Source organism: Galeopterus variegatus, unplaced genomic scaffold (genome assembly GCF_000696425.1).
Source record: "Galeopterus variegatus unplaced genomic scaffold, G_variegatus-3.0.2 Scaffold11303, whole genome shotgun sequence".
NCBI classification, from domain to species: domain Eukaryota; kingdom Metazoa; phylum Chordata; class Mammalia; order Dermoptera; family Cynocephalidae; genus Galeopterus; species Galeopterus variegatus.
Window position 1 is genome coordinate 10,549 of NW_007737414.1, and position 24,191 is coordinate 34,739.

At 36.8% G+C, this 24,191-nt stretch overlaps 2 protein-coding genes and 2 pseudogenes across 2 annotated transcripts; all 4 read left to right on the forward strand.

Annotated features, from left to right (window-relative positions):
- Window positions 1-3,783: 3,783 nt before the first annotated feature.
- On the forward strand, window positions 3,784-7,550 carry LOC103610554 (olfactory receptor 1030-like). The gene is given in 5 exon segments (XM_008594705.1): window positions 3,784-3,788; window positions 4,918-5,211; window positions 6,620-6,764; window positions 6,767-7,302; window positions 7,304-7,550. Coding segments are annotated over 5 exon segments (1,227 nt in total).
- Window positions 7,551-7,944: 394 nt separating this feature from the next.
- On the forward strand, window positions 7,945-8,763 carry LOC103610555 (annotated as a pseudogene).
- Window positions 8,764-16,530: 7,767 nt separating this feature from the next.
- LOC103610551 (olfactory receptor 5M3-like) lies at window positions 16,531-17,445 on the forward strand. The gene has a single exon (XM_008594701.1). The coding sequence runs from the start codon at window positions 16,531-16,533 to the stop codon at window positions 17,443-17,445; it is 915 nt and encodes a 304-aa protein (XP_008592923.1).
- Window positions 17,446-21,239: 3,794 nt separating this feature from the next.
- LOC103610556 lies at window positions 21,240-22,025 on the forward strand (annotated as a pseudogene).
- The last annotated feature ends 2,166 nt before the right edge of the window (window positions 22,026-24,191 follow it).

A 24,191-nucleotide genomic window follows, 5' to 3' on the forward strand; every position in this document is an offset into this window, starting at 1 on the left:
TAGAGGAATAATATTTTTAATATTTTTCTTCTGTACATTAAACAGCATTGAACTTTGCACTTTGTACATATTCTTGTGTGGGCTTGTTAAAGGACAAACGATGTATGAAATATGGCAGTGATCTTGAAAAGTTAAGTGTCCCCAGAGTATTTTAGATTTGGTCTGCAGTATTGTCTAAAGTACTACCCTCGTATCCATAATATACTATTAGCTTTAATCAGTGAAATATAAAATATGGAATTTTGTCTAATATGTTGATTCAAGGTAGTATAAGACCACCAATTAGTATTTCTGCCTGTAAGGATGTTCTCCACTGGGATTCCACTTCTAATCGCTTATTCATGACACATTTGAGAATTCTCCTGAGATAAATGCTGATGTCAGTAATGTGAGTATAAATTCTCTAGTGCTGGCCAGAATTTGACCTTTGGGGTCATGGAGAAGACACCCTTATTTTCACAGGTAGGAGAGGAAATGTTTGTTTGTTACTAGCGCTGGCCAGAATTTGACCTTTGGGGTCATGGAGAAGACACCCTTATTTTCACAGGTAGGAGAGGAAATATTTGTTTGTTTGTTTTCATTATCTAGTAATTCATCTATTTTCATCATTAAATTGTATACTTTTTAGATTATGGTGGTTTGAAATTGGTAATTGGAAGGCAAATTTGTGTAGGCAATGCATTTTCCATGAAAGACAATCCATAGGGTGCTTACTTAGCTCTGTCTTTCACATTTATGACACTGTTACTGAAACATCTGGGTAGAATTTCATAGTAGTCCAGCAGATGTTTTCATCATTATTAGTTTCAGATAGTATTCTTTTTGTGTTTACATTTGTCTAATATCTTGGTGTCTACTATCACCAATCTCCAAAAGAAAAAAGACACATTGAAAATAATTTAGCTGGATGCAACTTAATCATTTTTTAAAAATTCTGACCTCTAATAAGTAAGGTAAATGCTCAAAGAGGCTGTTCATTGCATTCATTGAACATATGGGAAAGTTGTCCCTTAGCTTCAACTAATAGTCTTAGATGAGAAGATCTAACTAAGCAAAGTTACACATGTAGGCACAGAATCAGTCTTGGTTCATCATCCAAGTTACTGACTGTATCTGAGTGTCTGCTATGAGTGCTTTTCCCCTCTTAGTGGCAGTCTGACTGATCTCACATGAGCTATATATCTTTTAGTTGTCTCTGTTTGCCACAGTTCCACAGTTCTAGAATTAAAATATGTAGATAGTGATTTCCACTAAAAATGCATGTCCCTATGACCAGTGAGATCTGAGCAAGTTTGCAAAATTTCTTAGAGTCTTAATCAGTTCTTTAACCTAGATGTTGGACTGGAGGAGTGGCTCGTCAGCTGAGACTTAAAGGGAGAGCTTGCATCTTTCTTCTTGTGAGTCAAAATTTCTAGCTACTAGATTCACAGCACAGTGTTTTTCCTTTTCTTTACATTTAGGGCACTGATATCTCGCCTGCGTGTCTGTCTTCTCCCTTTTCCATCTCTTATCTTTTTAAGTTTTTAAGAATTCCTGTTCCTTGTCTGTATCAAAGAAAATTCTAGCTCAAGATCCTATTTTATTTATATTTGTTTCTTCCAGTAGGCCCTGGTTCCAAAATAGAGAGGCAAGAGTATTAGATATATTGAATTTTAACATTTTTGGCAACAGTTATTATTGTTACACAAGCAATCAATTCAACTGAAGGAAGAGATAAACTTTCCTAGGAAAATAGAACATTACAGAGGAAGAGCATCAAACTGGGACCTGTAATATCTGATTGCTCTCCTGGTTCTTTTACTTCAGAGCTGTGTTCAATTTTCCACACCATTACATTTTGGGAGCCTGGTTACTCATCTGACTAAACATATTGCCTCTAACTTGTCTAGTATCCTACTTCTTGCATGTGGCATCTTGTGTGGAGCTTGAATGATGCTCAATAATTACTTTCTATGTGCATAACTTATGTACATGCATAAACAAATGAATGGCTTACAAGGTTTTACAAAGTGACTTAAAATGTTCTCTGAAGTATAAAATTTCATGTTAATAAGAGGAAAACTAGTGTTAAAAGCCTTCATACTATTTAATAGATAAGAAAATGAGATTTGAAATCAGAAGGCCCAAGGAACCATCTATGTTTCTTGACTGAAAAAAAATGGGATAATCTAGTAGCTATTTCATAAGGTTGTTGCTGGAATTAAATAAGATAATACATGGAAAGTACTTTAATACGGTGCATGGAACATAAGAACTCAGCAAATGTTGCTTTTTTTATTATTGTTGTTCTTGTTGTTATTGTTATTTATAGTATCCCTCCAAGAAGAAAATTAACCAGGCCTATTAGTTTCACTGATACTCTTAAGGCAGGTAAACTGTAGGCTATTCATTTTATTTCTTGAGCCTGCTTGGAAGGGATATGTTTTCTACATCCACTGAAAAGTTCTCTGTTAATGACATTTACTGATATCAAAATTGTCCCATGGAAAAATAATATTTAGAGGTAAACTTCATTTTATGCAATGGTTAGTATACTGAAATTGTTTGTGAATTAAAATTCAGAGATGTATTCACACATATAATATTTTAACTAACTGATGTATTATTTATTTAAAATAATTTGTGCTAAATTCAGTAAATTGCATAACATCTATGTAAATTTAAGCTGTAAAATATACGGAATATGTATTAAAACATTACCTAGCATTAGAAATTATTTCTTTGCATGGTATAAGAATACAATTTTATAATTTTTTCCATTTAAATAATCAACTAAGCCAACGGTTAATATTGAAAAAGTTCCTCTTTTGAACCCTGATTTAAAGGTCATCTTTGTCATGTTAAGTTACCTGTGTGTGTATAGCTATTTCTGGACCACTTCTAATCTGAAACATTGGTTATTTTTTTCTAATTGTATGTTGATAATACACAGTTCTGAAAACTATAATTTTATAGTAAACCTTCATATCTAATAAGTAACTCTTTGAATATTGTTATGGAAGATATAGACTCTTCTCAGACCTTTACTTTTCCACATAAGTATTAAAATCAGCTCACTTACAAAATATCATGTTAGAATCTTGATTGGAATTGAATTGACATTATGGATCTTTTGGAAGACATTTATGTTTCCATAATATTGAATTCTTTCCTCAGTGAACAAAAAATCTCTCTTCATTTTTTAAGACTTTAAATGTTTTCAATATAGTAAAATAATTTTCCACATAATAATATTACATTACTTGTATAAGACTTATTTCTCTGTGCCTTATAATTTTAGACACTCTTACACATGGTGTCTTTTAAAAATTATTTCAACTGCTTACATAGAAATAAAATTGAATATTATATATCTGTTTATAGACAACCACTTTTCTAAATTCTCATATTGTTTTTATTAATTTGTCCTTTTGCATTTCATGTTTAGATAATAATTTTAGAATCTGTGAGTAATGGAAGTTATTTTCAGTTATAATGCCTTTTTGTATGAGGCTATGCTGTCAAGTTTAATATTAAATAGAAATTGTGACAGTGGGCATCTTCCGCTTAAGACTGAATTTATTTATTTATTTATTTTGGTAATAATATTCTTTATTATTCTTGCTATGATTCCTTGAATGCTGACAAACCAGCACTTTTTAAGACAATTAACATTAAATATTTACGTCATTAAAATGCATTCCCCATAGTATACTGCTAATAGCTAATTTTAAAAGAAACCTGTGTATTATTACAATGTTGCTATGTGTAAGTAGAACATAGCGATGAAAATAAATATCGTGCATGACGTACAGACTCCCACGCAGCTCTAGCTTGACTCTTACAGCTGCCAGCCTCAAAGCCGGATGTTTGCCCTTTGACCCTCATCTTTCTTTGTGTTGATGTCTTCTCCTTCTCCTTCTTTTCTTCCTCTTTCTTTAACAAAGAGATACTGACAGGTAAGTTACTTAACACTGTATTAGTTTCAAACAGACTTTTAAGACTGAATTTAATAGGAATACTTTTAATATTTCTTCCAGAAAATAGTTATTGCTTTTTAAATCTAGGTTTCTATATTTTTAATTACTATTGGGTGTGGAATTTTATCAAGTTATTGCATTTGTTGAAATGATCATATGATTTTTATTCTTTTATTTGTAATGGAGTAAAGGACACATGAAGTCATAAATTTGTGAGTTGTTATCATATAAATGTTATATAATGTCATGAAATTGATGACTTCATCAATCGATAGTGAAAAGAGGAAAGTTCTGATATCTGAGCTCTATGCCTAACTCTATCATTGGAACATAAATTGTTATTTAAATAGAGAATAAGTAATCATAAAGGAATTTGACAAAGAATGACAAGTGAGGTAGCAGGAAAGCCAAGAGAATATTATCTCCTTGATGTTTGTAAAAGGTAAAACCAAAGAAAAAGTAAGGATATTTCTATATTATATTATAATATTATAAATACTTTGGTCATAAAATGTCAAGCATAAATCTAAATTGTTATCATGGAAAGTGTGGAAGAGAAAAAGGTAAATGGATTAAAATCAATAATCAAAGATTTATATAAAAAATTTTACTATTTATAAAAAATTATGTCATAAAATTAACATGGCTTACTATTTTAGTTAACTTTATGAACAAAATTATCACTCATACAAATTATTATTTTTATTCAACGCTCTAGAAAGAATTCTCTATGCTTCTAAGTAAAATTATATTTTCAAAGTGAGTTAATATTGGTGTAGCTTTAAAAACCAACATCAGAAGGGCATAACATGTTAACTGAAAAACGACAAAAACAAAAGCCAACCACAAATTTATGGAAATTTTAAGCATCTAAATTGCTGTTCCCAGACAGGTTATCACTCAGATATGAAAGTTACAAACTCTAATTAAAATGTAATATTTGTGAATCCTTTCATAGTAGAGGAAGGCAAGATCGGAGTCAGTGGGATATTACAGGAATATTCAGGAAGGAGCAGGTGTGCATGAGGGTAACCTTTCATCTTGGCGAAGATGAGGTCCCCAGGTTTGAAGTCGCGAGTCATGTTTCGGGGGTGGGGGGCGAGGCCCCGGAGGAGGTGCGGCTACGCGGGCGGCGAAAGGATGCGGACGGCGGACGGACGGAAACCCACGCTCCCGGGCCGGCGGGCGGGGAGGATGCCTCGGGGCGTCCCGACGCGCCTGCCGAGGCCGCGGACGCTGAGGCTGCGGTTGCGTGCCGGCCGCTTCTGCCCGCGTCCACACAAGCCACCTGCGCCACCAGCTGCCGCAGAAGCGTCTCAACGGCCCCGAATCGCAACCGCCGCCAGAATATCTTTTAATTCTAGTCTCTGAGTGTTCATTTTTTCATTTGTAAATATCTTTGCTTTATACTAGTTTTAAATAAACATTTACTGAATGAATAAATGAATACTTCTGGTACAATAAAATTAGATTTTCTGTTTATATTTATAGACACATCCACGCACAAACACAAAGATGTTGAGCAGACTTAAGTTTGTGTGACAATGGCATTAAAACAGATAAGACTATTGACTTTCCTGGATATATTAATAGAGAGTAAGTATAGGTTAATCAATTTTTCATCATCTTGAAGTGATTGAGTTAATTCCTTTTATCCTAATGACTAAACTATATGTCAGGGTTATAACAATGAGGGAATAGCAAACACACTGATATCGGGCTGCTTTACACAGCAATATCAAAGAGAATATAAGCCTAGTTTGGGATTATAAAGGTGGCTTTGTGCAGCATGTATTCAAATAGTGAGAAATTAAAACACAAGACCAAATTAAAACATATGCTAAGACCTCAGAGACAAATGAATATAATATTTTATGAATAACTGAGGTATAAAAGAGCATGAATCCACTCATTCAGCCCAATAGACAGATAGATTAAATTGTGGGGTTTAAATGGAGAAAAACATCTATAACTACATGATATTAATGTTAAAGATCTGAATAAAATGGTTCATTTATGAAGGTACTCAAACAACCAATTTGCAAAATGAGGAAACAGTTTGCACAACACTGCCACCGAAAACAACAAAATAAATATTAAAACTTATTAGGTTCCAGACAATGAGTTGGATGTGATGAGCTATGCAGTACATTAGCAGATTGCTGAGTGAAGAAATACGAGACAAGGGTCTGAGTGGGCTAAGACACTTCACCTCCCTGGGATTCAGTTTCTCAGTCTTCAGTATGAAGAACTTTGTCTGGGTTACCCTCAAAGTTCTTTCTAACTTTCTCTATACCTCCGTGTGTAAATGAAAGCATGTAGACAGGGGTTCTAAACATTTCTAAACATTTATTGTGATTTATTACTTGACATATAGTTACCAGATTTTTTTATAAATTTCCCAAAGTATGGGAAAATACTTTAATTTACATTACAATATGATTACAAATCAGCTTGAATTAAAACTATTTGCTGAAAATGTCACACTTGGAGTATATCTATTCACATTTAATTATGAAAATGCTAGTGAGATAACTAAAGACTTTTGTAGCTTTTATACAACACAAAGTATAATATTTAACCAGGGTTTGAGTGATTTAAAACAAACAAACAAACAAACAAAAACCTTTCCTATTTCTCTTTAGATAATCAAACCAAAGTCTCAAGGATGAGACAAGGAAATGTCCAGAAGTGTCAGAATTTATTCTTTCGGGTCTAACAAGCCATCCAGATTTGCAAGTTGCTTTCTTTATATTGTTCCTTGCTGTCTACATAGTCACTATGGTGGGAAACCTGGGCATGATTTTTTTTTAATCAAAATTGATTGTCGACTTCACACTCCCATGTACTTTTTTCTCTCAAGTTTGTCCATTCTAGATCTGTGTTTCTCCACAAATGTCACTCCCATAAAGCTAGAAAATTTCTTATTGGAGAAGACCATTTCATATGAAGGTTCTTTGGAGCAGTGCCTTATTGTCATTGCTGTGGTCCTTACAGAGCACTGCATGTTGGCTGTCATGGCATATGACTGCTACGTGGCCATCTGTAATCCACTGCTCTACAGTAGCAAGATGTCCAGGAGTGTCTGTGTCCACCTGGTCATTGTCCCTTTTGTTTATGGCTTCCTCCTCAGTGTGATGGAAACTCTGAGGACCTACAACCTCTCATTCTGTGGTGCTAATGAAATCAACCATTTCTACTGTGCTGATCCTCCTCTTATCAAACTGGCATGCTCTGACACCTACAGCAAAGAGTCGTCCGTGTACATAGTAGCTGGCTACAGCAATGTCCAGTCCCTCCTGATCATTCTGACATCCTACGTGTTCATCCTTGTCACTATCCTCAGAAGGGAGAAAAAAAGCTTTTTCCACATGTGGCTCCCACCTGACAGTAGTCACAATCGTCTATGGGACCCTCTTCTGTATGCATTTGAGACGACCCACAGAGGAATCCGTAGAGCAGGGCAAAATGGTGGCTGTGTTCTACACCACAGCGATTCCCATGCTGAATCCCATGATCTATGGCCTCAGGAACAAGGATGTAAAAGAGGCATTGAGAAAAGCAATAGGCAATCAAAAATTAGGAAAATAAAAGTGCTAAACTATCATCAAAATATTCTAGAAGTAGAAAGATATGATATTATTGGGTTATATGACCCATTTTAGGCTAGATTTGCAGAATACATTTTTAAATCTCTGTATGAAGTAGCTGACAGGGTTAAAATTCCTGAAAATAGTCGCCCTGAATGACAATTCCTTTTCTTTGTGGTTTTCTTGCTTGTCTACATTATCACCTTGGTTGAGAATATCCGAGGGTTCGGATCCCACATACAGACCGGCTCCCGCTCACTGGCTGAGCGAGGCGCGGGAGCAACGCCGATGGTTGCAATCCTGTTGCCGGTCCCCGGTCCGGTACGGGGGCAACACTGAGGGTTGCAATCCGTTGCCGGACACGGAAAAAAGACAAAAGACAAAAAAAAAAAAAAATTGATTGTCGACTTCACACTCCCATGTACATTTTTCTCTCAAGTTTGTCCATTCTAGATCTGTGTTTCTCCACAAATGTCACTCCCAAAAATCTAGAAAATTTCTTATTGGAGAAGACCATTTCATATGAAGGTTCTTTGGAGCAGTGCTATATTGTCATTGCTGTGGTCCTTACAGAGCACTGCATGTTGGCTGTCATGGCATATGACTGCTACGTGGCCATCTGTAATCCACTGCTCTACAGTAGCAAGATGTGCAGGAGTGTCTGTGTCCACCTGGTCATTGTCCCTTTTGCTTATGGCTTCCTCCTCAGTGTGATGGAAACTCTGAGGACCTACAACCTCTCCACGTTCCACTTATCCTTCTGTGGTGCTAATGAAATCAACCATTTCTACTGTGCTGATCCTCCTCTTATCAAACTGGCATGCTCTGACACCTACAGCAAAGAGTCGTCCGATGCTCTGACACCTACAGCAAACAGTAGTCCATGTACATAGTAGCTGGCTACAGCAATGTCCAGTCCCTCCTGATCATTCTGACATCCTACATGTTCATCCTTGTCACTATCCTCAGAAGGGAGAAAAAAAGCTTTTTCCACATGTGGCTCCCACCTGACAGTAGTCACAATCGTCTATGGGACCCTCTGCTGTATGCATTTGAGACGACCCACAGAGGAATCCGTAGAGCAGGGCAAAATGGTGGCTGTGTTCTACACCACAGCGATTCCCATGCTGAATCCCATGATCTATGGCCTCAGGAACAAGGATGTAAAAGAGGCATTGAGAAAAGCAATAGGCAATCAAAAATTAGGAAAATAAAAGTGCTAAACTATCATCAAAATATTTTAGAAGTAGAAAGATATGATATTATTGGGTTATATGACCCATTTTAGGCTAGATTTGCAGAATACATTTTTAAATCTCTGTATGAGGTAGCTGACAGGGTTAAAATTCCTGAAAATAGTGATTGAAAATAAGAAGATAAGGTCACATAGGCAGTTCATTCTCATTCCTGTTTGTATCGACTAATGTCATTTCGTGTAAAAAATAGTGACAAACAAAAATAATTTTTTGCTGTTTTACTTTTCTGTCAGATAAGGAAGTCTGGAGGTCAGAAATCTCTGACTTCTCTGCCAGCTTTGTTACCTTTGTCTCCAGATCCTTTAAAGATTGTTTTAGTTTGAACACAGCTTATGTTCTTAAGGTAACTTCATAATCCAGAACGGTTGTTAGAAAGCCAGCCCACGTGTGAAGGTTCTTTTGATGTTCTAAATCTTTCATACAACATGTCTGCTTATATCTTGTGGGTCAAACCTTAATTATATCCTCATTCTTCCCTCCAAGAGAGTCTGGGAAATGTTTATTCCAGGACACTATGTATTGAGCTAAAAAACGAGGGTTTTATCTACAATTAAATAGCAGTCTTAACCACATTGATAAATGTCCAAAGTAACATGGACAGAAGATGCACAGCATAGTTTTGGTGAACTAAAATCCGGATTCTATTCAAGTTACTTCATACACAAATGCACACACATGCACACACATGTACATGCATATTCAACGATAGGTGCAAGTTAAACTGTTCTCACTGCTATGCGTCTTCCTTGCCAATAACCTTTGATTTACTCTCAAGTTAAGATCTCTTGGCAACCTCTCCCAACTAGTAAAAGTACTTTTTAATAAACCTTTCCTGTTTAAATCTTTTCCTATCATATAGTATTATCAATTGTTTGATAAAATCAAATAACTTTAAAACTGGACATATTTTAGAGATTATCTTATCCAAAAGCTTTATGTAATGGTAACAAGAGTTAATCCCAAAGAATTTACCTATAGGGCTAGACTAAAGTTGACAATTACTCTATCTGTGAAAGAAGGGTTTGTAATATTTACCTATTTATGGGAAGGCCTATGTTTGTACAACCTTAAGCTATTAGATACATATCTATAGATATTATTATTTTATTAACCAAGTTTTTTCTTTTTAAGAAAATCTCACCCTTATTCCTTTCACATTTAACTGATGTATCGTTAACCCACTTCCCATTAGACCCAAACTTGTAATTAATAACATTTTATTTCACAGACGATGAGAGGATATCAGATACCTGATAAGATTTCCAGAAATGTTGAGTGAAATCTCTTGTGTAATACTTTTTCACACAAATTAAACATTTCCCCAGAGGCTCAGTATTACAACTAAGTAAGTTTTCCTTGCAATATCACAGAAATGCCTTAATGAACATGTTTTCTAAAGGAATCTGGCTGTTTTAGAAATCAAGATTATACAGAAGATTCTTGTTTCCTTTATATAGGATCATGGCATATTATCTAATTTTTAAACTTTTCCTAATTTTTTTTTTCAGCGACTTTTTCACCACAGACAAACCATTTTTTAACAGTCATTTTATTAAAGGTATTTTCAAAATCACTATGTTTAATTATGTTTAGATGTCAACACGAGCAGGGAGTTTCACTCCTATACAAATAAACTACTTGCAATCATTCTTACTTTCCACCCTTTTCATTCCCCATAATAGTGCATGGAATTCTAATATGGTCTCAGTCAAATTACAATATTGCTTAATCCTTTGAGGCTGAGAATGGTAAAAGTTGCTAATATTAAATCAATGAAAAACAAGTGTACATTGAAATTTTCTTAGTTTCTCTATTGGTTAACAGGATCACTTAAAATGTTTCAGTAACAAAGGCAAATTTGTGTCAGAAGAGAGGACTTGTGGTCTTCATAGACCTTTGTCATCACAGGGGTCTTCATAAGCGTAAAACTGTCTGGTGCCAAAAAGTTCAAACCGAAAAATCAAGAAAGAGTTGAGAAATCAGCTTATTTGGCTGGTCTGAGTAGCACATTATCCCAACCTCTAAAGATTGGACACAAAATCATAACTCTGGTGGATCACAGGCTAAATTACTGCGTGGTGAGAGAAGCAACACCTAGCAGAAGGAATGCACCTGATTTTCTAAGTCCTCACTAAGTCTAATGGTGTTTCCTCTCATACCTAGCCCTGCTTTATAAAAGTTAAGGGAATGGAAAGGCAGTAATTCATAAACAATGATTATCACTATTTTGTTATATTGATATTGATCAATAATATTTAGCCATTAGTTTAATAAGTAAGTCTTCAGGTTGAAACAAGTTTTTCAGTAGAGATACAATTTATCAATATATTAATTGTTATGTTTATGAAGAAATAAAATTTGGTCTTCACGGATTTGTGAGCATTTATTAAAAACTTATTGACTGAGAGATGGCCCTAACAGTCTTTCTTTGTATGTTACCATTTTTAAAAATTCTGTTTAGTTAATGTTAGCCAATATTATATAATTACAAATTACTGCAAAAATTAAACTGTCTTTTTTTCTACATACTCATACAACACTCTGGGTCCTAATGTAGGTTTTTTTTTTTCTTTTCTACCAAGCAATTCTGCAGTTCTCTGTGGATACCAACTGGGTGCCTTATAACTTAATTCAACTCTGATACTATATATCTGGAGTGAGCCTCAGATCACATATGCTAGGGCTCAGTCCCCAGGACTTCCTTCTGCCATCCCCCCACTTTAGATAACAAGGGCAAGTCTGAGCCTCTGGTACTTCTTATCAACAGGTTATAAACTGGGGTTTTCCAGTAACTCCCCCTTGAGTTTGATATTTTGCTAGAATGGCTCATAGAACTCAGAAGAATAATTTATCTTCTAGACTGTTGGTTTTTTATAATAGGATACAACTTGGGCATAGCCAGGTGGAAGAGATGCACAGGGCAAGGTGTGTGAAAAGGGGTTTGAAGCTTTTGTGCCCTCTTCATGTTTACCACCTTCCCAGCACATCCATTTCTTCACCAACCCAAAAACTCTCTGAACCCCATCCTTTTGGGTTCTTAAAAAGGCCTGATCACATAAGCATGATTGATTAAACCACTGGACATTAGTAATTAAGTCAACCTCCAGTCTCTCTCCTTTCCACGCAGGCAGGGAGTGCGTTGAAAATTCAACCCTCTAATCACAAGGGTGGTTCCTCAGGCAACTAATCCTCCACCCTTAGGTGATTTCCAGAAGTCATCTCATTAACATAAATTCAGGTGTGATTGAAAGAGGCTCATTACAAATAACAAAAAATGCTCCTTTTATCTTTATCAGTTAGAAAATTACAGGGGTTTTAAGAGCTGTAGCCAGAAACCAGGGATAAAGACCAAAGATATATTTATTACTATATTGCAGTATCAAAATTGCCTAAATATTAGGAAAGGTAAAGGGGATTCAGAAACAAACAATAAATGTGAACGACGAATTTATTAAAATATCTAGAAAAATACCCTATTTTGGAGGAAGGGGAAAGACAAAATGTAAGGTTGGGCCACTAGTTTCCCTGAGAAACAAAGGAATCTATCTCTGTATCCTCTTTCTCTGCACTAGATTTTGGAATTGAGGGGAGACATAACAGAAATTTTATTAGGCTTGCAAAACTCAAGTACTACGTTGGCCTGTATTTTATTTTATTTTTTTTCTAATACCATGGGAAGCAACAAGTTTCCAAAATAAATCTGTTGGCAGCACATGTCTGGAGAGGTAGGGCCTCAGCTTCCCAAGGCCCTCTGTGGTCTAGCATGGCATTGTAGCTCCCGAATGCTCCCTGTTCCTTGAAGGGATAAAAAAGTATATACAATTGGAAAAAAAAAAATTAAGAAGTCTCAGAGTTCCAAACACAGAAAGGTCAGCAGCAATCAGATAAGAATAACAATATATCACTACAACATAAGCTCCATGAGCTGGCAAAAATTTTTAAACTGTATTCCAGGCACACAATAAATGTATAAACAAGTAAATGAATGTCTGTGTCTATAGATGATGACATCAAGGTCAAGAATCATGTTTTTCATTGCACTGGAGTACATTCATCTGCTAGAACTCTGATGCAGCCATGTGGAAAGCAGGGAGACAAATTAATCAAGTTAGTTTCTTCCACCTTATAAAATGGAGTCTCAAGATATTAATAAATCTCCATTCAAGGAATAAGGTTGCATGCCTTGTGATATACAGATTGCTAACTGAAAATAATACCCACTGATTTTGCAAACAATTATTTTTGTCAATAAAAGTTTAAGTTGTATTTCTCAAGCATGTCATTTTTTTTTTCTCTCCTAAATGGGTAGAAACTGTAAACATGAGGAAAACAAATATTAGAAATCGTATTTTATCAAGAAAAATTATTTATCAAGAAACTGAGTTTTCTACAATATTATAAAAAGGTCAAAACAACATAATCCTCAATAAAATACTATCAACCCTAATCTAGGAATTAAATTGGGTTTTAGACAATTATATTAATTCTTTTAGAAAGGAGAAGCCCATTTAGGATTCATCAATGACATGCATATGGAAAATGTATTCTCCCTTATGCTCTCAGTTTTTACTAACTTTTCATTATTCAAAAAGGGAAGGGACTCTTTTCACTAATGCTTTAAACAAAGCATTAGTGTTTTCCTACTAGCGTTTTCCTACTGTAAAGTACAGATTATTTCAAATATGTTATGACTGATGCAATATTGACATGATTATCATACAGGAAATCAAGACCTTTTTTCCTCCAAACAATTGCAACACAGTCACTAGAATACAAAGAAAACATTTTAAAACAGGAAGAAAGCACAATCCCAAGTTTTTCTAGCTCTTGTTTTTAAAAATTCTAATTCTTCTGAGAATTATTTTGCTCCTGAGATTCATTTTCCATGATAGACGATGCAATATGCAACATTTTAATTACTTCAGTTTCCATCTATTTTCTCCACTGAGAAAGCCCCATAGTGGAAAATCCAACTGTTATAAACCCTCCTGAATTATTCATTGATGGTGACAGATGGGATATTTCCAGGAATATTCTTTCCTCATGCACAGGTTGGTACATGTGCAGAAAAAGTCTGTGTTTTTGTTAAATCTGCCTGAAGTTTTCTGTCAGTTCTCTAGGCTGTTCTTGCTATTTCTGAGTAGAAAAAGAATATTATGGGGGACTTTAGGAAGTAGGATTGGAGAGTCTTCACTGTTTCAATGAAAGTCAGTTGTTGATGGTGCTTTAGGCTTGATGTCCCACACCATCTCACCTAAAGAAACAATGGGAATCAGTAAGTGTCCACAAAGTGTTGCTAAATGGTAACCAAAAAATAGTGTTTCTGTTTTCTTACTAAAAACATCATTTCAGAGAAAAAGAAATACCACATGTTCTCACTTATTGGTGGGAGCTAAAAATACACAAATAAATTCACTCACACACACACACACACACACTCACACAAAAACTGGGGCGGGGGGAAGAAGATATAACAACTACAATTTCTTTGAAGGTGTTACAACAAGCAAACGGAAACGACATTCTTGGGTGGGAGGGGGGAGAGGGAGGAGGGAGGGAGGTTTCGGTGATGGGTCATAATAATCAACCACATTGTATATTGACAAAAAAAATAAAATAAAATAAAATAAAAACACCATTTCCTTAGTACAAGTTTCACTATCAATTTCTCTCTTTGTCTCTCTGTCTTTGTCTCCTTTATACACATATACAGTCTTTGAATTAAACTGTACTAGTATCTGTACAATACCAATGACATATTTTCAGACATACTTATTGACAGAGAGGCCTTCTTGTGCACAAGACATTAATAATTTATCTTATACTAGTTAGACACCACTAGGTCCTTTCTTCATTCTACCTTCTACATCCTAAGTAGTTGGAGTTTACCATGGAGACAGCCAGAGAGAACAAGCCAGCAGTGACTATCATTTTCTATAATTCTCTGTCCTGTTACAAACAGCACTCTGAAGATGTCTGTAAGTACTTGGCCATTTAAATAACATGCTGAAGGGATACCTGTACTCCAATGTTTATTGCAGCTCTATTTACAATAGCCAAGAGTTGGAACCAGCCCAAATGTCCGTCATCTGATGAGTGGATAAGGAAACTGTGGTATATCTACACAATGGAAAACTATTCTGCTAGAAAAAAAGAATGAAATACTACCATTGCAAAAACATGAATGGACTTAGAGAAAATTATTTTAAGTGAAACAAGTCAGGGACAGAAAGAGAAATGCCACATGTTCTCACTTATTTGTGTGAGCAAAAAATAAATAAATAAATAAACAAACAAACAAATACATACATACATACATGCATACATACATACATACATACATACATACATACATACATAATGGGCCCTGACACTTCCTAGGGTGACCATCCTTCTTGGTTTGCCTGGGACCATGGGGTTTCCCAGGATGCAAAATTTTCATTCTTCAACCAATAAATTCCTGGTTGAAGTGGCAGTTGTTCACTCTACATACATCTTACCACAGACTGAGATGGTAGCTTAGATGGATTTCATTACGGCTCGACAGTTTAAAACTCATTCTGCTTCCCAGCTCCAATTTGTCACTAAACAGCTACTAAAATTCAAGTCCTTCATGGAGGTGGAGATTCAGCTATTCTGTCTTGATTTACTCATTGATATACTCAGCACTTGAAGACTAAGATCATTTACATTTTAAAAATGTATATTTCTTGACTACAATTGCCTTAAGTGAAAAAGAGGTGATTAAAATGTTGTCATTAAATATATAAGGTTTATTAATCATCAACTAAATCAACAAAGTTCCTCCAGAGTGTGTGCAGAGAGTAGGCTGAGAACATAAACAGATTTCTTGCCTAAATGTGTGGAAAATGACCAATTATTCAGAGGACAGCAAAGCAAATGACGTGGATCTCCCTGCAGAATGTAGAGGATACGCTCATACAGTTTGCTCTTTACTTTTCTCTTTTTACAAATTCCCAGTTAGATGGAGAAATACCTCTTTGTCCTTGGCATTTTGATAGTCAGTCTATAATGTTGTTCCTTTTACTTCAATCATTGCCAGTGTGCTAAGAAAAGAAAAAAACATATTAAAAAAATTTTTTTCCAACCTCCATTTTATGTAATTCCAACCGGGAAACAAGTATTAGGAAAAACAGACAGAAGAAAAATAAGATGAGGCAAATCCTATGGAATAAGAAGGGAAGAACAGAATTCAGATGATGATAAGAAGAAAAAGAGATGTGTCTTTATAGACAAGAAACAGTTGTTAGTAACAGCTGTTGGTGCATGAAAGGAGATTTAGCGAGTTCTCTGGAAAGCATTGAACAAATAAATAGTAACAACACGAAATAAAAGAGACTTAAACACCAATATGTGACCAACGGCATTTACCTCGAATTATTAAGTAGCTGGTAAGGGTATATACACTGATACATACATTATCTAAAACTAGTGAGTGTTTTAGTATTGGGTGATTCAATTAGCCAGGAACAAAGTCAACTGCCAATAGAGAGTTCAGTGAGAGCTGTACAGTAAGAGGGATTTGATGACGTTGCTATTATAAATATTTGAAGGTCTATAAAGAAAAATATCAAATGCATTAAAAGGAAATGGGTCAGGAAGATATCATATAAAGAAGAATGACTATATATGCTGTGTATATTTACTGAGTTCCATTTATTTCATTAGATACAATACATCTATTTCTGGATAAGAGTTAAGAAAATGCTCAATTTTACTGATGTGACAGAATTTATTCTTTTGGGATTAACTAGTCGCCCTGAATTACAATTCCTTTTCTTTGTGGTTTTCTTGCTGGTCTACATTATCACCTTGGTTGGGAATATTGGCATGAGTATATTAATCAGAATCAGTCCCCAACTCAGCAGCCCCATGTATTTTTTATTCAGTCACTTGTCTTTTGCAGATGTGTGGTTCTCCTCTAATGTCACCCCTAAAATGTTGGAAAATTTGGTATCTGAGACTAAAACCATCTCTTATCCTGGGTGTATAGTGCAGTGCTTTTTTTTCATTGCCTTCATCCTTGTGGTGATGGCCTTTGATAGATACATGGCGATTGGCAACCCTCTACTTTACGGCAGCAGAATGTCAAGGACTGTCTGTATTGGGCTGGTCTCTTTTCCTTACATATACAGCTTCTTTATTAGTTTGATCTCAACACTGTGGACTCACGGTTTGTACTTCTGTGGGAACATTGAAATCAACCATTTCTACTGTGCAGACCCAGCTCTCATCAAAATGGCCTGTGCGGGGACCTTCATTAAAAAATACACTATGCGCACATTGGCAGGTCTCAACTTCTCCTATTCCTTATTAGTCATTATCGTCTCTTACATATTTATCCTTATTGCCATCCAAAAAATGCATTCAGTGGAAGGAAGAAAGAAAGCCTTCTCCACGTGTGGATCCCACTTAACAGCTGTCACCATATTTTATGGAACGTTCTTCTTCATGTATCTGAGAAGCCCAACGGAGGAGTCTGTGGAGCAGGGAAAAATGGTGGCTGTTTTTTACACCACAGTGATTCCTATGCTGAACCCCATGATCTACAGTCTCAGGAACAAAGACGTGAAGGAAGCCATGAGTAAAGCAATGAGTAGAGCATTTTCAACTAAGTAAAACTTGAAGTGTACAATGAGATCCACGGTTAATTAGAAGGGGTGGAAATTGTTTCTTGTGCATAATTTTCAGAAGATCAAAATTAATTAACTGTATACTACATGAGTTTGCATTTTCAAATACATACTAATCAATTAAGTAAAGTTTATTTAAGAGCTAACAATATTCTGCAGTCTTCATCCTTGCTGTGATGGCCTTTCATAGATACATGGCAATTGGCAACCCTCTACTAATTTAATATTCTACAGTATCTATTTAAGATCTGATTTATGTCTTAATTTTTTTTACTGAAATGTAATTGATTATATGTATTTGTGGGGGACTTAGTATTGATACCTGTGTACAATGTGCTGATCAAGTCAGAATCACTAGCATATTCATCATTATAAAACTTAGTCATTTCTTTGTGTTGAGAACATTCGATTTCCTCTCCTCTAGTCATTTGGTAAGCTGCAGTGAATTATTGATAATTATAGGTACCTAGGTCAACTGCAGAACAATACAATCTCATTGGTGTTTTAGAATTTATAACATGCTTCCATAAGTAGAGTTGAATGAATCACTTTTAGAATATTTTGCAGATATAGAGATATATTTACATCTTTTTCCTTTGTGTTTTTCTTTTTTTTCATTTTTAATTTTTTTAGTAGTAGAAACTAGAAGTCCTCTTAGAAATTTAAGCACATTTATTTGTACCATATTTGACTTTAAAATTAGGAAATCATCATTTATATGTAGCAGATGCCCTATCCTTTCTTTCTTCTTCTTCCTTTAAAAAAAAAAAAAAAAGCAACACACACACACACATACACACACACACACATAGTTGCCTCAGTTTCAAAAAGCTTTGAATTAAAACACGGAAAAAATTTTGAAAGAGTTGATCTTGATTGTAAATGCACAAAATCAGTCTCCATCTAAAGACTTTTGTAGGTTGACCAAAAAAAAAGTCATTCAAACTGGGGAAAAAATAGATTAGATTGACTCATTCCTGTTGAGAGAAGTAGTGAGCATTAATTAAAGATGAATAAATTAATTAATTGAAAAGATGATTTGTCAAAATTCATAGGTGCCCTAAATGAAATAGTTCAAATACTTAGAGAGAACCAAGAATACTTTGTTTTTCTTATTAATGAATACCCTTCCCTCCAAAAAATTTAGGATTGAAAGCCATAATTATGGTTCAACCTTTTCACTCCAAAATTGGTGTCCCGATAGTAATCTGTTTAGAATATTTCATTGCTGCCCTAAAAATAGTTGGAATTGGGGGAAGAAAGTATAAAAATTACTCTTAAAAATAGTTTCATGTGGTAATATTAGTTTCTTCACATAAATCTAATATTTAAATTTAACCTTGAAGCCTGTACCAAGATAACTTAAAATGACTTGAGCTTAAGTAATTTTCATTGACTTCTGATTAATATCTATTTATTGTTTGGGTAATATTTACTAAAATGTCATACATGGCATAGTTTTATATAGCACACAGATATTTTGATATTTTTAATGTTTTACTCTGTAGGGTTGAAGAGGGAAAGCTTCCCCCTTTGTCTTCTGAAGGTTTGCTGAAAATGAACTAAGAATAGGCAGATTAATTGAAGAAAAAGGAATACAAAATTAATTTAACCTACACAGGGGAGAACCATGGCAGTAAGATTACCCAAATAACCCAATGAGATCCATATGCTTTATACCCTTTTTCACGGGCAGGGGGAGGTGGAGAATGTAGGCAATTTTTTTGAGGAAAAGTAAATGCTTATTAGGGAGAATAAATATAGCAGAGAAACAGAAATTAACTTGTAAATAATTCTCTTTGGAATTTGAATAAGCCTGAGAGAAGGACATTATCTTGTGAAAAGTCTGTTCAGGTGTGGTTTCATTCCTCAAGTCATTTTTACTTCAGTAGATAATGAGATTTCAGGGAGGGGATGGAAAGTGATTGTGCACTCTTTGGCAGGTCTAGTCTTACTGTATTTTCTATAGAATATAGCAAAATACCTAATATTATGTAATTATCAGAGACGCAATAATGATCAAGACAGTGTGTCTGATTTCAACCTGTTAATAGTCTATCATGAAACATGCACTTAAAATGATCTGTAATACAATGCAGTAATCATTCTTGTTTGTTTGTTTGTTTGTTTGTTTGTTTGTGTTTTCCTTGGCAGGTCAAATCCCAAGGTATATAAGGGACTATCAGAGAAGAGCCTCAGCTGGTGCTTTGAGAGAGACAGATGGTTGAGAGAAGGGGAATGGGGGAGGTCAGAGAGACCTTGAGGCTGTCTCTTTAGTTCAGCATATCAAAGCACGACAATCTGGGGTATCATTTTATGAGCCCCAAACAAGACCAAAATTCTTAATTCCTGTGGTGGATTGAATTATGTCTCCTTAACACTCCTTGAAGCTTGAATTGTGTCTCCCAAGTTTAGAAACTTATCTGCTCTCTCTGCTTCCACCGTCTTGCAACGTGAGACCCCGGGGTTCGGATCCTGTATAGGGATGGCTGGTGCGCTCACTGGCTGAGCGTGGTGCGGGCGACACCAAGCCAAGGGTAAAAAACTTTAGAAGGCAGAGAGGAAAATTTTCCTTGGCACCTACAGTCTTTCCGTGTTGATATTCATTTTGGGAGCAATAGGATAAGATGGTTAACAGTACACATTCTAGAGTCAGGAATCTCTTCTCTGATTCATTGAAAGTGTTACCTTGAACAAGTCACTGACCCTCTGAAAGGCTCAATTTCTTGTCTTTAAAATAAGAGTAATAATAATTGCCTTGGGGTTGAGTTACAAGAACATAATTAAATTAACATAGTGTCTGACATGTGCTTACTTCAATAAATACATGATTTTTGCCATTATTAGTAGTAGTCAAAGAATCATTGATATTTTGCTTATTTATAAAATGAGAAAGTAGATGCAGGTAGTTTTCTTCTGCTTTGATAAACTATAATTTTAATTATAGAAAATAACATTTGATTCATCCTTCCCTGAAAAAGCCAAGTGGTATAATCTTTGAAGGGTAGAGCACAAAATTGGTGTATAAAGGTTGAGCAATTCCTTCAACAGGTTTAGTATGATACAAACCCCAAGAAATTTTATTTGATTACAGCACCCACTCAAAATAACCAATTGGGGGTGGGGGAAAAATGAAAAAAAAAAAAAAAAAAAAAAAAAAAAAAAAAAAGGGAAGTTGATCTCCTGTCTGCAAGAGGCGTTGAGGGGGCCAGCTCCTGTTCTTTTCCACCACCAGGAGGGGCAGGCTGGTGCAGGCGGTGGGGTGCACCCTCCCACCACAGTCAGGGAGCTCTGGAGAGGGCATCCGCACTGACCACCCAGTGCAGCTCCCAGCCTCAGACATCAGCCTCACCCCAAGCATCCTTCCTGGGGGCTGTGGAAAGTGGGGCCACTCTGCTGTCTGAGGACCTGGAAGGATCAGTGGGTACCCCAGGGGCCAGGGCCCTGGGGCACACAGCAGCCCCACCTGAGCCTGCATTTCCTGAACCGGCATCTGGGGAGAGAGAGGCGTCCCTGTCTGCCTCTAGGCCCTGGCCCACTGGATCGCTGCCTTCTGCGGGCCAAGCTTTGCTTCTCTCTAGTGAAAGCCAGCTCTCAGCACATCTAGGTGCTGAGCCTGCATGATGAGGAGAACTACACACTTGCCAGGAGATTCTGAATGTAACTCAGTGGTTCCGAGTGTAGCTGTAGGTGGCCAGTTGCCCCTCTCAGATAGAGGTCAACATCTCCACCACCAGCACACTCTCCAGTGGGACTCTGTACACAGCCAAGGGCTCCCAGATGGTCTTTAGCTACAACAGCAGCTCCTGGCCCCTGCCCATGGTTGAGTGGTGGTTCTGGGCCTCAGATTCCAGACCCGAGCCCTTTGGAAATAACCTGACAGTCAGCTGCTTCCTGTTTTTACTGATTTCTGAGTCCATCAAAACTTGCTTTGTGGGGGGCAAAGTGATGCTCACCTGCAGAGTGTCTGGAGCCTACCCTCCTGCCAAGATCCTGTGGCTGAGGAACCTCACCCAGCCCGAGGTGGTCATTCCAAACCAACAGACACTGTGTCATTACCCAGAATGGCCAGAGCTCTACCCTCACCATCCGCAACTGGTCCCAGGAGGTGGATGAAGGCTCCTGTGTCTGCTGGACTGAGAGCCCCATGGGGGTGAGAGAGATGGACATCTGGTTCAGCACGAAAGACATTGGGGGAATTGTGGGAATCATGGTGAGCCTCCATTTGCTGGGATTGGCCATTATCTTGGACTTATGCTGCATGGCTGTCTTCTGCTGGAAAGTAGGAAACACTTTCAGGAGACAAGACATGGGTGATTTCATGGTTTTAGTGGATTCAGAAGAGGACAAGGAGGAGGAGGAAGGATGCTGAAGAGGAGGAGGGGAAGGAAGCGAGAAAAAATGAGAGAGAGGAGTTGCCAGAAGAAATGCACAAGCATGGCCACATTGACAGTGACCGCACTGGTAAACGGGAACTTGGAGAAGATGAGAAATGGACTCCAGGATCTACAAGATAACTGCGGTGAACGGCAAAGTGACACTGTTAAAGCAGACAGGCCAGTTTGAAGAAGAGGATTGATTGTCCACCGTCTCATCTTGTCTTGAAAGCTGTGTTGAAGATGAGCTCTTCGTTCAGCTTTGGTTTGACCCGCACCTTTGCTGGGGCTTGCATTAGCAACATTTGGTCTCTCCGCAAACAAGAAAAACAAACCTACACATTTTTCCTTCCATTTTGTAAAAAAAGAAAACTTGGTTTGATTTTCTGTAAGTTTTCTCAACAATATAAAAAGCTTTGGGAAGGAGCGTTGTGTGGAAAAGCTGCATTTGGTATCTGAAGTGCCACTTTGGCTGTGACTCCTGCCTTTATCCAGGTTGACTTACTGTGACAGACACTGATTTGGAGGGAGCAAAGGTGGAGGGAACACTCAGTCTCAGTGCCCTTTGCCACTGTTAAAGGTTTGTAACCAGCTTGCCGCAGCACAAAAGGGAATATTGTGGGATGACAGGGAAACTTCCTTCATCACTGCCCAGGAGAGCTGGTGACTGAGGAAGTAGGCAAATGTCAGCTCCCTGGAAAATGGGAAGTTTTAGTTACAAATGCAAGACAGGGGAAGGCAGTTTGGATCAGCCTTGGAGTCAGAAACACCTGGGCCCTGCTACTTGGCTTGTTTCATGGGCTTGGGTACGTTGCTTTCCCTCTGCCTGGGCCTCGATTTCCTCATTTCTAAAATAGGTGAAATCATACCTACCTTCTGGGCTTGTGGTGAGGATTAAATGAGGTAACTTGGGATATGAAAGTTCCTAAGAGGTGCTGTAGTGGGTTAGAAATCTTGATGCTCATTTGATTTTAGAATAAGAATTTCAGGTAAATAAATAGATGGCAAAAGCCCTTGGATAAGAGACCAAAGTCTACAGAGAGAGAGCAAAAGCCCATTTAATCAATTCTGATTAAATAATGTTGATTCTCATTTGATTTTTAGAATAGAGTTTTTACGTAAATAAATTGTGGGGCAAAAGCCCTTGAGTAGGAGGCCACGGCCTATAACCAGAGGGCAAAAGCCCATCAATCAACTCTAATCACTGCTCAGGTGTGGGATTGTACACTTTAATGATAACAGGTGGTCGTCATACTGATACTGTTAAGAGATTTTAAGAATCACTGAAGGAAAAGATGTGAAAAAAATATTTGCTAGGTGTGAGTTGTCTGTTGGGAGAAACTTTAGAGATAATTGTACTTAGATTTTATCATAAGAATGTAACTTTTGCTTAAGGAGAGGTTATACTTTAGCTAATAAGCCAGTTTTACCAACTTAGCTTTTCACTAATTGTGCTTTGCAATGCCACATTGCTAATTTTCCTGATGTTACTACGTTCCAATGCTTAAGCTATAGATAACTTTTGCAACACTGCCCATGTCCTTGTGTCCTTTGTAATGATTTTATCAACTGAATTTTCTTGTGAAACTTCCTTGTCTTCACAATAAAAAACAGAAGCTAACTCTGAATGGGGGCTGTTTCCACTTTTCTGTGGGATACAGACCCTCTGGGGGTCTGAGAACTACACATTCCTGATACTTTGAGTAATCCTTTGCGTCTCTGTCTCCGTTACACAGAGAGAAGAGTAACAAGGTGCTCACTAGATCTTAGTTATCTTCTTTGTCTTCCCCAATGGAAGAAAAAATGTTAACTGTAAGTTAGAAGCCACTGCCTGTACCTTTCATTCTTCTTTATATGGTTTCATATGAGGGCATCATCAGAGAACTCCTGATGATTTTCATTTCCCTGGAGATAGAAGACTTTTCAAAAGCACTAAGTGTTGGTGAGAGGAAGTGCGTTTCATTGTAACCTCACATTACACAGAGCTTCATATTTATATAAAAGCCTTCTGGATGATGCACTATTAGCTTTCAGACTTTCCCGTCCTTCATTTCTCCTGTTGCTTTGAAAGAAGGCAGGAGAAACATTTCATAACGGAGTATCAGGGAATAAGAACTCCTTGGGCAAACCAGTTCATCTGGCCTCAGTTGCTGTCTCAGAAACAGGAAAACTTGTTTCCTTCTTACTTTTACTTTTGGCAGCTGGCTGGCTGGTATGAGGATGGAGCCCTGGACCTTAGAGTTATCAGCACCACGCTCTAACCAACTGAACTATTCAGCCAGCCCTCCTTCCTACTTCTTAAGACACTGATCAATAACACTAAAATTCGAATGAAAATAATGTGTGATGAGTTTCG